We start from the raw sequence: 15,554 nt of genomic DNA on the forward strand, positions 1-15,554 counted from the left end.
AGGTGGAGATTTAGAGACTCCATATCTTTTACACACACACACACACACACACACACACACACACACACACACACACACACACACACACACACACACGTATTTACGGAAGTGTACCTTTAAAACTAAACGAAAATTAGAAATGTGGCCTTGGCAATAAACTGAAATAAGTTTAATTTGAATCAGTAAAATTATTACCTGCAAATAAATAAGAACAAACTAAAACTGAAATAAAAATAAAGTGCTATTTATAAAAATTTAAAAAACGAATAAAAAAATGACAAAAGCACAACGAAATTACTAAAAAAGAAAACTAATATAGAAATAAAAGCTAAAGACACATGAAACTATCGAGTCAGATCATTTATGATTATATATGAAATATTCTCATACTCTCTCACAACACCATAACTTAGTATTTATCAAATTTATTTTCTCCTCTACAAATGAAGACAGTAGTTCAAAACTCTCATACAGACCGGAGAGAAACTCAGGAAAGAAACTCTCACACAGACCGGAGAGAAAATGTACAGCGTTTTCCTTGTGAAAGCTCATTTAAATAAAAAAGTAAAAAAGCAGGTTTAAATTTACATAAATCATCACTCCTTCACAGATAACAGAAGCATGCTAGAGCAGTGCATGATGGGAAAGTTTCTGACACATAAATCATCATCATAAGATGAAGTGAGATACACATGAAAAGAAGCCATGAAGATCAGACGGAAAACAAGAAAATACCTTCGATCAGAAGATAAACAAATTCACAGAAAGAAACTGTACGTCGCGCCTCACGTCCTGTTCCCTTTACAGAGAGAGTTTAACCGTTGGACTGCTGGTGGATTGGAAAACTAACTCTCCCTGCACCTGTCAATCAAACTCATTCACTAATAAATCATATTGACTGGTAAACAGATCCATGTTGGATTTTATCAAGTCTTTACAACAATAACTTGTGTGAAATGAGTCATGATTTCAGCAGCAGCACAGGCTGAATATTACAGGTATTGCTGGATCATGATAGTGGTTTGTAGCAAAAGCAGAAGCACATCTGCAAAAGAAAACATTAAAGGCAGAAGATTCTGTGTTATCCTAAAATCTGATATTATTGACATCGAATACTACAAGCTTTGTCATCAGGTTCAGAGTCAGCAACAACGAGAACGGACCGAATATTCAGCAAACGTCCTGAAAAAGTCCCCGTGAGAGAGAACACACATGTAGAAACACGTGACTGCGACGGATTATTTCTCATACTCAAATATTTATATCACACATCTCTAGTAGAAGCACATTATTTAAATAATCTCAATAAAAATCTGTAAAAAGAAAACAAAAAAACATACGTATAAAAAGACAGCAGGTGATGCACTGCATACAGGAACTAAAACAGGAGGGAGAAGTAAAGCGGGAACGACGAGTCTGATGCGGGAACATTGAGTCTGATGCGGGAACATCGGATGTGGGAACGTCGAATCTGATGAGGGAACGACGAGTCTGATGCGGGAGCGTTGAGTCTGATGTGGGAACGACGAGTCTGATGTGGGAACGACGAGTCTGATGCGGGAACGTTGAGTCTGATGTGGGAACGACGAATCTGATGAGGGAACGACGAGTCTGATGCGGGAACGTCGAGTCTGATGTGGGCACGACGAGTCTGATGTGGGAACGACGAGTCTGAGTCTGATGTGGGAACGACGAGTCTGATGTGGGAATGACGAGTCTGATGTGGGAACGTCGAGTCTGATGTGGGAACGACGAGTCTGATGTGGGAACGTCGAGTCTGATGTGGGAACGACGAGTCTGATGTGGGAACGTCGAGTCTGATGAGGGAATGACGAGTCTGATGTGGGAACGACGAGTCTGATGTGGGAACGTCGAGTCTGATGAGGGAATGACGAGTCTGATGCGGGAACGTCAAGTCTGATGTGGGAATGATGAGTCTGATGCGGTAACATTGAGTCTGATGTGGGAACGACGAGTCTGATGCGGGAACGTCGAGTCTGATGAGGGAATGACGAGTCTGATGCGGTAACATTGAGTCTGATGTGGGAACGTCGAGTCTGATGCGGGAACATTGAGTCTGATGTGGGAACGTCTGATGTGGGATCGACGAGTCTGATGCGGGAACATTAAGTCTGATGTGGGAACGTCTGATGTGGGAACATCAAGTCTGATGTGGGAACGTCGAGTTTGATGAGGGAACGACGAGTCTGATGCGGGAACGTCGAGTCTGATGCAGGAACGTCGAGTCTGATGCAGGAACGTTGAGTCTGATGCGGGAACGTTGAGTCTGATGAGGGAACGTTGAATCCGATGCGGGAACGTCAAGTCTGATGGGGAAACGTCGAGTCTAATGTGTGAACGTCGAGTCTGAAGTGGGAACGTCAAATCTGAAGTGGGAACATCTGATGTGGGAACGTCGAGTCTGATGCAGGAACATTGAGTCTGATGTGGGAACGGCGAGTCTGATGTGGGAACGGCGAGTCTGATGCGGGAACGACGAGTCTGATGCGGGAACGACGAGTCTGATGCGGGAACGTCGAGTCTGATGAGGGAACGTCGAGTGGGAACGTCGAGTCTGATGTGGGAACGACAAATCTGATGCGGGAACATCAAGTCTATTTTGGGAACGTCGAGTCTGATGCGGGAACGTCGAGTCTGATGTAGGAACGTCGAGTCTGATGTGGGAACGACAAATCTGATGCGTGAACGTCAAGTCTATTGTGGGAACGTCGAGTCTGATGCGGGAACGTCGAGTCTGATGTGGGAACGACAAATCTGATGCGGGAACGTCAAGTCTATTGTGGGAACGTCGAGTCTGATGCGGGAACGTCGAGTCTGATGTAGGAACGACGAGTCTCACACGGATCCGCTGATCAAGTATCCCGATCCTGATCCCCTCCGCCTGCCGTGTGGTTGCTGGGTGCGGCTGCGGAGAGACGTGTGGTTGCCGTGGTGATGGTGGTGAGGGGGCGGGGCCGGGGGCGGGTCTCTGAGAGAGGGCGGGACTACAGAGGACTTGATTGGGATGATCCTGGTGTCCATCACCTCACAGTCCACCTGCATCATCATCTCATAACCGGCCTGGGACGAGTTATACACCGAATCTGCAGACAACAACAACAACAACAACAACAACAACAACACAGAGAGAGAGAGAGAGAGAGAATAAATTAAACGGTATATTTTGTCTTATAACACGGCTCTGTGGAATACTTGATTCGGATTGGTCAATCGCTCCATCCAGGGAGATATTATTCCCAGATAACAACCTCTGAGAACAAACACAGGCTCATCCGGGTCACTGAAGTCAGCAGCGCTATACACTCGCTACGCACTCGCTACACACTCGCTGTACACTCGCTACGCACTCGCTACGCACTCGCTACACACTCGCTACACACTCGCTACACACTCGCTAGGAACGGGTTTTCTTCGTGGAAGTTTTGCTTTTGATGAGCTAATAAAATATTAAAACTCAGTCGATTCAATGTTTTGTGTAGAGTTATTTAATTATGCCATCCAGTATCGTGGACTCGCTCTCTCTCGTTTCATACAAATGCAGCGGCGGCCATTTTGTGACTATTGTTTTGTTCACTGTCGGATTATAAGATACAAACAGGTAAGATTTTAAAAGCATAATCTGAAATCAATATCTCTGATCTCCATAATTATTTATGAGGTGAAATGCTGTGTATTAAGTGTTATGAATCTCTTAAATGTCCGTCTAGTTTGATCTCGCCGCTGAAACTGCTCTCTGCGCGGAAGCTTTACGTTTAAAGAGCGAATAACATATTTCAACTCAGATCAATATTTCATGTCTAATTATTTACTGATGTGGCAAGCAGGTGTGTAATAAGCGGATAATGTACAGCTGGTTGTTATCTCAGAATAAACCCCTTCAGGTGTGTGTGTGTCTGTGTTATCTCAGAATAAACCCCTTCAGGTGTGTGTGTGTGTTATCTCAGAATAAACCTCTTCAGGTGTGTGTGTGTGTGTGTTATCTCAGAATAAACCCCCTTCAGGTGTGTGTGTGTGTGTGTGTGTGTGTGTGTGTGTGTTATCTCAGAAAAAAAAACCCTTCAGGTGTGTGTGTGTGTGTGTGTTATCTCAGAATAAACCCCCTTCAGGTGTGTGTGTGTGTTATCTCAGAATAAACCTCCTTCAGGTGTGTGTGTGTGTGTTTTCTCAGAATAAACCCCCCTCAGGTGTGTGTGTGTGTGTGTGTGTGTTATCTCAGAATAAACCCCTTCAGGTGTGTGTGAGTGTGTGTGTGTTATCTCAGAATAAACCCCTTCAGGTGTGTGTGTGTGTGTGTTATCTCAGAATAAACCCCCTTCGGGTGTGTGTGTGTGTGTGTGTGTGTGTGTGTAAGGCATTGGAAGATTACGAGCAGATTACGGCTGTTTCTAGAGAAATCAGCGCCATCTTCTGTCAAAAACTAAACTCAGAATTGATTCGAGAGAGAATCGCGATACATTCGGACAAATTGGAATCGATCCAGAATCATTTCCCGATGCACTGATACTGTCCCAGCCCTAATGAAGAGTTATGATCTGAACTCACCGTTGATGGCCATGGCAGGCATGACCAGAGACATCTTGGGTCGAGATGTTTTATTGTGGCTGATGGCGGGTAACAGCAGATGATCCTGCAAAAGCCAAGGATGACGTGAGCGTGTATGCGTGTGTGTGAGTGAGAGAGTGTGTGTGTGTGTGTGTGCAGTCTCACCCGTCTGAAGGACACGACGTAGAAGGTGTCCTCGCGCCGGTCGATGGCGTCCATGAAGTCGCTGTAACTGATCTCCGGCCCCGGCAGAACCTGCAGTTGACTGACACACACATCATCAGGTCACATGACCATCATCAGGTCACATGACCATCATCAGGTCACATGACCATCATCAGGTCACATGACATCAATACATGCTTTACTCAGAGGCTGCTGGGAAATAAAGTTACCTTTCGATGGACCGATGAGCCTGGATTGGAAGATACCTGGAGAAGTTTGTCTTTCTGTGCTGAGCTTTCTGCTGATGAAGGGAAACAACACACACACACACACACACACACACACACACACACACACTTATAATCATTTGGGATCAAGAATGATTGGGACACTTTGAGCTGATCATGTTTTGCTGAAGTGTTTCTTCTTTAATTGCTAATGCTCTTTTTACACACAGACTGAACACAATGAAGCATTGCTTGGTGATTGGTTGAGCTAAACTGGTATTATCTAATTGTGTAGTTAAATTTAACAGCTGACAGATATTCAACATAATTCATGTGTGAGACAGTCTAACAGAAGGACGGACAAAACCAGTCAAATATCAACTGAGTTCTGCTCATATTTTATCACCATTTTCTAAACTATAGCAAATAAACTGATGATGTGAGAAATGTTGAAGGTGTGTGAGTGTAAATCTCCTTCAACTCAAGCTGTTCTCACTGAGCGTGGCATCAGAGGCGATGCGAGGGGTGTGTGTTTGAGTGTGTATGAGTGTGTGGTTTCATACCTGAGCTATTTTAGTCTTCTTCACTGCTTTGGTCTTTCCGTCAGACTTCCTGTTGTTCTGGTGTCGGTTCACCCATCCGCGCAACTCATCCGCCAGCCTGAGGACAACACCGGAGTACAGCACACACACACACACACACACACACACACACACACACACACACACACACACACACACACACACATGAGGATCACATGACCAGAACGCACTCAGGATCACTACTGGAGGATAAGACATGTGTAAAGTTGAACACGAGAAACAGATTTAGAGAGTGTGTCCTGACCTTTCACTGCTAGTTTATTTACAATTGCTTTTAATTCATGTTTAATGTAGTTAGTAAAAGTGTCCTAAATGAAAACTGTGCAACCCACTGTCACAAAAAACACTTGTATAGATGTATTATAGGTCATTTTTCAACTTTAAAGTGTTCATTTCTTTCGTTCATGATTTTTTCTGTTTTTTTTCTAAATAAAAATCTGTACATTTATTCTCATTTCTTTTTTTTTTGTCTATTTAAATTCTATTTACAGACTCACCGCACACAGTAATGGTCAATAACTGTAATGTGTTGAAAGCTAATCTTTTTCTGAAAAAGATGACACCGTGCACATGAAGATAGCACATCGTTTTAGAATTGCACAGTCAAAAAATCTAAATATGTGAAAAACACCTATTTTAGCTTCAGGGGCCGCTTTCAAAAAGCCATTTTAGAGCGGTCTATAGTGTTAGACAAGTCTAAAATGTGCTCATAGTCTAGTCTAATGCAAGATAGACTGTTTCACAAAAATAAAGACTGACTTAATTTAGACCAAAAAAATTAGACCCCTTCCCCCAGGCTAACTTACCCCCAGACCCCTTCCCCCCAGGCTAACTTACCCCCAGGCTAACTCAGATCTAAAGGCGGTCGCACACCGGTCGAGAGGTGCCGCGCCGCGTCTAGAACAACTCGAGGTATCGCACACCGGATATGCATTTTCTCAGTTTATGGCTAGCAATATTGTTATGTTTAAGGACATTATGGAATATAAGATAATGTCTGTACTATGTTATGATTGTACTGTACAATTAAATAGAATCGTTGCTTATAGTCTGCAGTCTGAACACTTTACCTCAGAGCGTCCGTTAACTGAATGATTTGAGAATATCTCCTGAAAACCCGATAACATTATCAGTTTTCATCCACGCAGCTGATTTATGTTAATGAGTGTAAAACTAAATGTATATTGCAGGACAGGGTGAAGTCAGTATGTACATTAACGACGATTTGAGACAAATATGAGACAAAGATGTAAATGGCGCGGCAGGGTTTTGAACAGGGTCCTGAGCCGTAGCTGGCGCCGCGGAGAGACGCCGGGTGGCGCCGCCGGTTTGCACTGCGATGAGATTTTATGCAACAGGAACTCTTCTGAATGCTGTTGGTGACGCAGTGGGTCTCAGCAGAGCTTCTGTGTCACGGCTGGTGTACAGGGCATCTTGTACCATGTTTTTGTATCTTTTCTGTACATCTTTAACGCTCCACTCAACGGTCGGATTAACGCTGTTAACTGTCAATCTTTTTCCAAATTAAACATTTCTTCTTGTTACTACATTCTCCGCTAAATTTCCCAAGTAAAATGTCCTTGTAACTGTTATACTCCTCCAACACACACATCTCTTCCGCTGGGGTAAACTGCACTGAGCGGCTGAATGCGCTTACTCGATCCGCCATGTTTTTTGTTTTGAAAAGTGTCTTATTTTACCCAGAATGCATTGCAGTGTAGTCCTATTTAAGATAGTCAGAGTCATAAGTGCTTTGTGCAACGGTCTGATTTAGATGTTTATCTGAAGTCTGACTATCTACTATATCTGAGCCATAGTCAAAGTCTATCTTTGTGAAACCGGCCCCTGGTTCTAAAGGGTTAAAAGTAATGAATAAGTTAATCTGACATGATGATCGCCTCTGTGTTTGAGGAATGTTCTTTATCTGGGCTTAACCACTGTACAGCTCTCAATGCTTCTACACACACACACACACACACACACACATTGATCTGAGCGACTTGGAAACACACACCCACACACACCCCCACACACACACTCACCTGAGCGACTCTGAGCGGTTGAACTGTCTGCAGTCTGGAGAGGAGAAGTACCGGTCGATGTCCTGCAGAACACTGAACACGTCGCTCTCATTCCTGAACACAGAGCACACACACACACACTGACACGATGACCTCAGGAGTGTGTGTGAGTCAGTGTGTGTCTGTGTGTGTGTGTGTGTCTGTGCGTGTGTGTGTGTCTGTGCGTGTGTGTGTGTGAGTCTCACCTGAACGGGTACGAGAGCACACTCTCCTTCTCCAGCTCTTCCTCTCGCTCCGTGTTCCCGATCGACTCCTGAGAACTCTGGAACTCCAGCAAGTGTCGACCGGTCAGAGGGACGGCTTCTTCCTCCAGTGAACGCTCTCGCAGGCTGAGACGCACACACACACACACACACCAAAAATTATTCAGACAACAGATATAATTTTTTAGATTGTTTCACTAGTGTGATCAGGACACTGTAGTTCATTTATGTAAATGAGGAGAGCTAAATAAAGTAAAATGTGACATATTATACCCAAATATTCTTCATCCAGTTAAATTTAACAGCTGACAGATATTCAACATAATTCATGTGAGAAAGTCTAACAGAAGGACGGACAAAACCAGTCAAATATCGACTGAGTTCTGCTCATATTTTATCACCATTTTCTAAACTATAGTGAATAAACTGTGATGATGGAGGAATGTTGAAGGTGTGTGAGTGGATGTTGGTTTGATTATATTTAACTACACACTGTCACATGAACACGCAGCGATTCACGTCTCATGTTCATATAAACGCTCTTAAAGGGACAGTTCACCCCAAAAATAAGAATTGTGTCATCAATGACTCGTTCCAAACGCATGAGACTGTCACTCATCTTCAGAACACACACGAAAAGTTCATTCTCACAGTTCAGGGAAGTTTGTCATCACACACCCCTGATCAGACCTGAAGGTCCGGATGGCCTGGTTTGGTTTGTTTAACAGCGGTTGGAAGCGGTTCGCCAGGAGAACTCAAGAGTCGAGACTATTCTGTGTGTTTTACATCGGATCATTACTGAGAACAGATTAAAGAGTCGTTTGTTGGCAAACTGGATCCTCACTGGTTGAAGACACAGTTATTATGATGGAACTGAACAACAACGGTTCCCAATCCCAGTCCTGGCCGTCAGGAGTGTGTGTGTGTGTGTGTGTGTGTGTGTGTGTGTGTGTGTGTGTGTGTTACCTGACAGGGCCGAAGGTGAAGGTGACGAAGAGGAACAGAGCCATCACACACACCGCTCTCTTATTGCTGCCCGATTCAGTGGCCTGATGCACACAACACACACACACACACCATATGAAGAAGTAGTGAGAAAGGGTTTATTCTGCAGTGTGAGAATGTGTGTGTGTGAGACAGTGTGTGTGTGTGAGAGAGTGTGTGTGTGAGAGAGTGTGTGACTGTGTGTGCGTGCAAGTGTGTGTGAGGGTATGAGTGTGTGTGTGTGCGAGTGTGTGCGAGTGAGTGTGTGTGTGTGTGTGTGTGCGAGTGTGCGCAAGTGTGTGAGTGAGTGTGGTGTGTGTGACTGTGTGTGTGCATGCGAGTGTGCGCAAGTGTGTGAGTGTGCGTGCGAGTGTGTGTGTGTGTGTGTGTGTGTGTGTGTGTGTGTGTGTGTGTGTGCGTGTGTGTGCGCAAGTGTGTGTGAGTGAGAGTGTATGAGTGATGGGTAAGTGTAGGGGTAAGGTTAGTGTACGTGCGCGCGAGTGTGTGTGTGTGAGTGCGTGTGTGTGTGTGTGTGTGTGAGTGAGTGTGCGCGCGAGTGTGTGAGAGAGAGTGTGTGTGTGTGTGTGTGTGTGTGTGTGTGTGTGTGTTTGTGTGTGTGTGTGTGCGTGCGAGTGTGTGTGTGTGTGTGTGTGTGCGCAAGTGTGTGTGAGTGAGAGTGTATGAGTGATGGGTAAGTGTAGGGGTAAGGTTAGTGTACGTGCGCGCGAGTGTGTGTGTGTGTGTGAGTGTGTGTGTGTGTGTGAGAGAGTGTGTGTGTGTGTGTGTGTGTGTGTGTGTGTGTGTGATGGGTAGGTGTAGGGGTTAGTGTGTGTGTGTGTGTGTGTGTGTGTGTGAGACCTCTCTCCCGGCGAGTCTCAGCCTCAGCTCCTGGTTCTCTCTGCGCAGTGTGTGTGTGTGTGTGTGTGTGTGTGTGTGTGTGTGTGTGAGAGAGAGTGTGTGTGTGTGTGTGTGTGTGTGTGTGTGTGTGATGGGTAGGTGTAGGGGTTAGTGTGTGTGTGTGTGTGTGTGTGTGTGTGATGGGTAGGTGTAGGGGTTAGTGTGTGTGCGTGTGTGTGTGTGTGAGAGAGACCTCTCTCCCGGCGAGTCTCAGCCTCAGCTCCTGGTTCTCTCTGCACAGTGTGTGTGTGTGTGTGTGTGTGTGTGTGTGTGTGTGTGTGTGTGTGTGTGTGATGGGTAGGTGTAGGGGTTAGTGTGTGTGTGCGTGTGTGTGTGTGTGTGAGAGAGACCTCTCTCCCGGCGAGTCTCAGCCTCAGCTCCTGGTTCTCTCTGCACAGTGTGTGTGTGTGTGTGTGTGAGAGAGTGTGTGTGTGTGTGTGTGTGATGGGTAGGTGTAGGGGTTAGTGTGTGTGTGTGTGTGTGTGTGTGTGTGTGAGACCTCTCTCCCGGCGAGTCTCAGCCTCAGCTCCTGGTTCTCTCTGCGCAGGCGCTGGTTCTCCTGGTGAGCTTCTCTCAGCTGGGCCTCCAGGTTCTGCAGGTACTCCTTCTTCTTCTTCCGGCTCTGACAGGCCGACTCGCGGTTCTTGATCATGCGCTGCTGCCGCTTCAGAACCTTCATCTGAGGAACACACACACACGCTTCAGCACACCGGCCTCAGACACACACACCTGAGACGGAGAGACTGCTCACTCACGTCGATGTCTCCGCAGCTGGAGGGGGGGCCGGGGGCGGGGATGATGGGTTTGCTCGGGGGCGGGGCTAACGGGCTCCTGCAGTGAGGCATGCTGGGAGAAAGCGGCTCCATCTTCACGACAGCGGGAGCAGAACCCAGACACACGGACTGAGACAGAACCACTGCAGAACAGAGAGAACAACACTGAAGACAAATACTCACTTACAGTTTCACAAGTGTGACGTAAATAATTCATAATCATCGAGTAACAGTCTGAACTCTCATTAAAAAATGTATGCGCTCAATCGAGTCGGATAATTTGTTATAACGACGAGCATAATCTACGATGGAAACACATTTATTGAATAAATCCCTCAATAAACTCATGTGACTTTGCATCAGCGGAGGCTGTGATTGGATAACTGGAGTATCCAGCGGACCAATGGCGTCGCAGCGTCTCTAATGTCGGTTTGGTGTTTCTGAAGCGCCAGAGTCGAAGTGTGTGATCAGAATGATTGGGTTTAACTCCCTCCAGAAGCGTCTCACACACGAGTGTGTTCCCGAACACCAGCATCCCAACGCAAGATCAATCACTCCAATCATGAAACTAAGCATGAAATATCATCTTACGGAGACATTATTGGAGATATAGTGACTGATTTTTATATAGTTTAGTATCAGTCTCTGCGATACTGTTATAGATATCTCAGTGCTTTACATTACAAGCATCAAAAGTTTGATTTTACTTTTTGAACATATAAATATCTGTGGAAATTTCTGCCACATAAGAAAAGAAACATGCTTTTGTAAATCAATTACAACATAAAAAGTAGCAATTGGCATATAAAGTCATAATTTTGACTTTTTAATATCAATTATAATTGAATCATAGTTTTGATAGTTTAATTTCATAATTATGACTTGTCAATTTCGAGTTATGCCAAAATATTTACTTTTTATCTCATAATTAAGATTTACCAAAGCATGATTTTTTCCTCCTCGAGTGTGTGTGTGTTTCCTCCTGGAGTGTGTGTGTGTGTGTGTTTCCTCCTGGAGTGTGTGTGTGAGTGTGTGTGTGTGTGTGTGTTTCCTCCTGGAGTGTGTGTGTGTGTGTGTGTGTGTGTGTGTGTGTGTGTGTGTGTGTGTGTGTGTGTGTGTGTGTGCGTGTGTGTGTTTCCTCCTCCAGTGTGTGTGTGAGTGTGTGTGTGTGTGTGTGTGTGTGTGTGTGTGTTTCCTCCTGGAGTGTGTGTGTGTGTGTGTTTGTGTGTGAGTGTGTGTTTGTGTGTGAGTGTGTGTGTGTGTGTGTGTGTGTGTGTTTCCTCCTGGAGTGTGTGTGTGTGTGTGTGTGTGTTTCCTCCTCCAGTGTGTGTGTTTCCTCCTGGAGTGTGTGTGTGTGTGTGTGTGTGTGTGTGTGTGTGTGTGTGTGTGTGTGTGTGTGTTTCCTCTTCCAGTGTGTGAGTGTGTGTGTGTGTGTGTGTGTGTGTGTGTGTGTGTGTGTGTGTGTGTGTGTGTGTGTGTGTGTGTGTGTGTGTGTGTGTGTGTGTGTGTGTGTGTGTGTGTGTGTGTGTGTGTTTCCTCCTGTGGAGTGTGAGCTCCACTATGATTTTTTGTTGTTGTTGTTGTTGATATTGTTCAATAAAGAGTTCCATTTCTCAACATGAGATGTGGGTGTGTGATCTCACCAGGCGTGTTCTGGTCGACGGGAGACACGGGAACGGGAACGGGAAGGCTCTGCAGGATCAGGGCTTTGGCTGGGCTCGGGCTCGACATACACACGGGTTTGGGCTGGAGCAGAGGTTTGCTGCTGAGAATGCTGGAGGCCTTCAGTGAGGCTGAGGAACACAGGAACACATGCGCGTGAGTGAGTGTGTAACACACCTGTGGTTACGGTGACCTCTACATTGGTGGTGTGTGTGCGTGCGAGTGTGCGTAAGTGTGTGTGAGAGTGTGAGTGAGTGAGTGAGTGAGTGAGTGAGTGAGTGAGTGCGCATGAGTGAGTGAGTGAGTGCGCATGAGTGAGTGAGTGAGCGTGAGTGAGTGCGCGTGAGTAAGTGTGCGCGTGAGTGAGAGTGCGCGTGAGTGAGTGAGTGAGTGAGTGAGCGTGTGAGTGAGTGTGCATGAGTGAGTGCACGTGAGTAAGTGTGCGCGTGAGTGAGTGAGTGAGTGAGTGCGCATGAGAGAGTGAGTGCGCGTGAGTGAGCATGAGTGAGTGAGTGCGCGTGAGTGAGTGAGTGAGCAGGAGTGAGTGAGTGAGCAGGAGTGAGTGAGTGAGCAGGAGTGAGTGAGTGAGCATGAGTGAGTGAGTGAGCATGAGTGAGTGAGTGAGCATGAGTGAGTGAGTGAGCATGAGTGAGTGAGTGAGTGAGTATGAGTGAGTGTGAGAGTATGAGTGAGTGAGTGAGTGCACATGAGTGAGTGTGTGAGTGCGCATGAGTGAGTGAGTGAGTGAGTGAGTGAGTATGAGTGAGTGAGTGAGTGAGTGAGTATGAGTGAGTGTGAGTGTACATGAGTGAATGTGTGAGTGAGTGAGTATGAGTGAGTGAGTGAGCATGAGTGAATGTGTGAGTGAGTATGAGTGAGTGAGAGAGTGAGTGCGCATGAGTGAGTGTGTGAGTGAGTGTGTGTGTGTGTGAGTGTTAGTGCGCATGAGTGAATGTGTGAGTGAGTGAGTGCGCATGAGTGAGTGTGTGAGTGAGTGTGTGAGTATGAGTGTGTGAGTGAGTGTGCGTGAGTGAGTGTGCATGAGTGAATGTGTGAGTGTGTGAGTGAGTGCGCATGAGTGTGTGAGTGAGTGAGTGAGTGTGTGAGTGAGTGTGAGTGCGCATGAGTGAATGTGTGAGTGAGTGCGCGCGCGTGAGTGAGTGTGTGAGTGAGTGTGCATGAGTGAATGTGTGAGTGAGTGCGCATGAGTGATTGAGAAAGTGAGAGAGTGAGTGAGTGTGTGTGTGTGTGTGTGTGTGTGAGTGAGTGAGTGAGTGAGTGAGTGCGCATGAGTGTGTAAGTGAGTGAGTGAGTGAGAAAGTGAGTGAGTGCGCATGAGTGAGTGAGTGCGCGTGAGTGAGTGAGAAAGTGAGTGAGTGCGCATGAGTGTGTGAGTGCGCATGAGTGAATGTGTGAGTGAGTGCGCATGAGTGTGTGAGTGCGCGTGAGTGATTGAGAAAGTGAGAGAGTGAGTGAGTGTGTGTGTGTGTGTGTGTGTGAGTGAGTGAGTGAGTGAGTGAGTGAGTGAGTGAGTGAGTGCGCATGAGTGTGTAAGTGAGTGAGTGAGTGAGAAAGTGAGTGAGTGCGCATGAGTGAGTGAGTGAGTGCGCGTGAGTGAGTGAGAAAGTGAGTGAGTGCGCATGAGTGAATGTGTGAGTGCGCATGAGTGAGTGAGTGTGTGAGTGAGTGTGTGAGTGAGTGAGTGTGTGTGTAACACACCTGTGGTTACGGTGACCTCTACACTGGCTAGCGGTGGCGACAGCACGTCTCCACACATGTACGGTGGAGTGGGAGGATTCTCACTCTTCATCACCTGAGGAACACAATCACACACTGCATGAGCGAAGTGTGTGTAGAGATGACGTTTGCTCAGCTGAGCAGGAGATCACACTCATGACAGCAAACACACACACACACACACACACACACACACACACACACATTCAGTGCCATTGAATATTACTTGAAATACTTTTATTATACATTTATTCATACATGTGCGATTAGAAAAGCATTATTTTAAAGTGTGTGTGTGTGTGTGTCAGTCAGCATGTAACATCGGGCATTAGGAGGAGAACACACTCTTACAAGAGAGTCTTTGCATTGTTATTGTAGTATCAATGAAACACTGAGTCCCATCAGGCCACAGACACAACACACACTCAGTTCCAGCGCTGGGGTAAAAACATTGATTTCTGTTGATATTACATTGATTATATTTTGTGATTTATCAGCCATTTTGACTATAATAATCTAAAAGTGTGTTTAATTACTCATTGCTGCAGTGGCTCTGAAGCTCTAGCTGTGTTTGCTGAACTCAAGGCTTTTTCTGCTTGCTGCTGTATTTTAATGTGTTTTCGGATTGTTCTGATGACAAGAAACTTCACTAGACAAAACACTCCTGTGGAAAATTATAAGTGATCTAGGAACTTTACATGGATTTTAACAGTAGATGCCATTGAAAGTCTTCCCCTCAAAGCCTCGCTTTCACACCATCACGGCGCTGCTCTGAATAAGGTCTATTAATGTGTGCTTGTGTGTGTGACAGATGATCCGATCATCTCTTCCTCTTTACTACTAGTTACAGCAGCAAATAAACATGATGAACATCAGAAGATACAGAACAACTTCCTGAACTCAATCATGTCTCCTGTGATCCCTCAATCAGTGTTTCAACCGTCAGTGAAACAGCTGGAGAACAATAATGTCACGAAACGTTACATTGACCTCATTGTAATTTTTAACAAGTTTATTTTTTCCCCTTGAGAAACATTGACGTACTTAAAATATGCAAATTATTTGATATCAGATTGAATTGTGAGATATTCAGTGAGTGTGGGCGTCACTGCTTTAACTGAACAGAGAGAAAACTGAGTAACCGGGTCAGTTAGAATGAAAGAGTAAACAGTGATGACATGTGACAGTGCAGTCAGGTGTGTGTGTGTGTGTGTGTGTGTGTGTGTGTAACTCTGGCTCTCGGTTCTCACTGATGTGTGTACCTGAGCTTCAGGAAGAGACGGTATAGAGCTGTCAGAGGTCAGAGACGAGGACGGGGATGGAGGCTCGGTCTTCACCTGGAAAACTACACACACACACACACACACACACACACACACACACACACACACACACACACACACACACGAGTTCATGACAGTTACGCTGTAGTTTAATCATAAACTGTGGCGATCTCACACTGTTTGAATATCTATATTGATTTTAATGCACTAACTCGAGCTGTAAATAAGGTTTGGGAATATGCGATATAACACTGCTATAAGCAGAATATTAATACTCATAAACATGTCCACACAGAGGCTTACACATGTCCACTGGCAGAGGCTGTGTGATTCTCATCTCATCCTTCATGATCGACATTTCACCTACAATTAAAGAC

The 15,554-nt window shown here is 45.5% G+C and overlaps 1 protein-coding gene across 3 annotated transcripts in view; it reads right to left on the minus strand.

Moving 5' to 3' along the window:
- Positions 1-409: 409 nt before the first annotated feature.
- The window catches only part of atf6b (activating transcription factor 6 beta), a 19,323-nt gene continuing 4,178 nt past the window's right edge, over positions 410-15,554 (minus strand). The window contains exons 4-17 of one of the 3 annotated variants that reach the window (XM_082186071.1): positions 15,481-15,540; positions 15,157-15,239; positions 13,877-13,970; positions 12,139-12,288; positions 10,478-10,638; positions 10,222-10,401; positions 8,808-8,890; positions 7,824-7,967; positions 7,600-7,692; positions 5,519-5,615; positions 4,959-5,026; positions 4,729-4,828; positions 4,564-4,648; positions 410-3,104 (exon numbers count right to left, since the gene is read on the minus strand). In XM_082186071.1, coding sequence (XP_082042197.1) covers positions 2,857-3,104; positions 4,564-4,648; positions 4,729-4,828; positions 4,959-5,026; positions 5,519-5,615; positions 7,600-7,692; positions 7,824-7,967; positions 8,808-8,890; positions 10,222-10,401; positions 10,478-10,638; positions 12,139-12,288; positions 13,877-13,970; positions 15,157-15,239; positions 15,481-15,540 — 1,646 coding nt within the window. In that variant the 3' untranslated portion in view covers positions 410-2,856. Of the gene's footprint in view, positions 3,105-4,563; positions 4,649-4,728; positions 4,829-4,958; positions 5,030-5,518; positions 5,616-7,599; positions 7,693-7,823; positions 7,968-8,807; positions 8,891-10,221; positions 10,402-10,477; positions 10,639-12,138; positions 12,289-12,334; positions 12,599-13,876; positions 13,971-15,156; positions 15,240-15,480; positions 15,541-15,554 lie in introns of those variants that run through there. The other 2 variants (XM_082186070.1, XM_082186072.1) reach the window with 2 other exon arrangements.

Source organism: Leuciscus leuciscus (genome assembly GCF_965113295.1).
Source record: "Leuciscus leuciscus genome assembly, chromosome: 12".
Classification (NCBI taxonomy): Eukaryota; Metazoa; Chordata; class Actinopteri; order Cypriniformes; family Leuciscidae; genus Leuciscus; species Leuciscus leuciscus.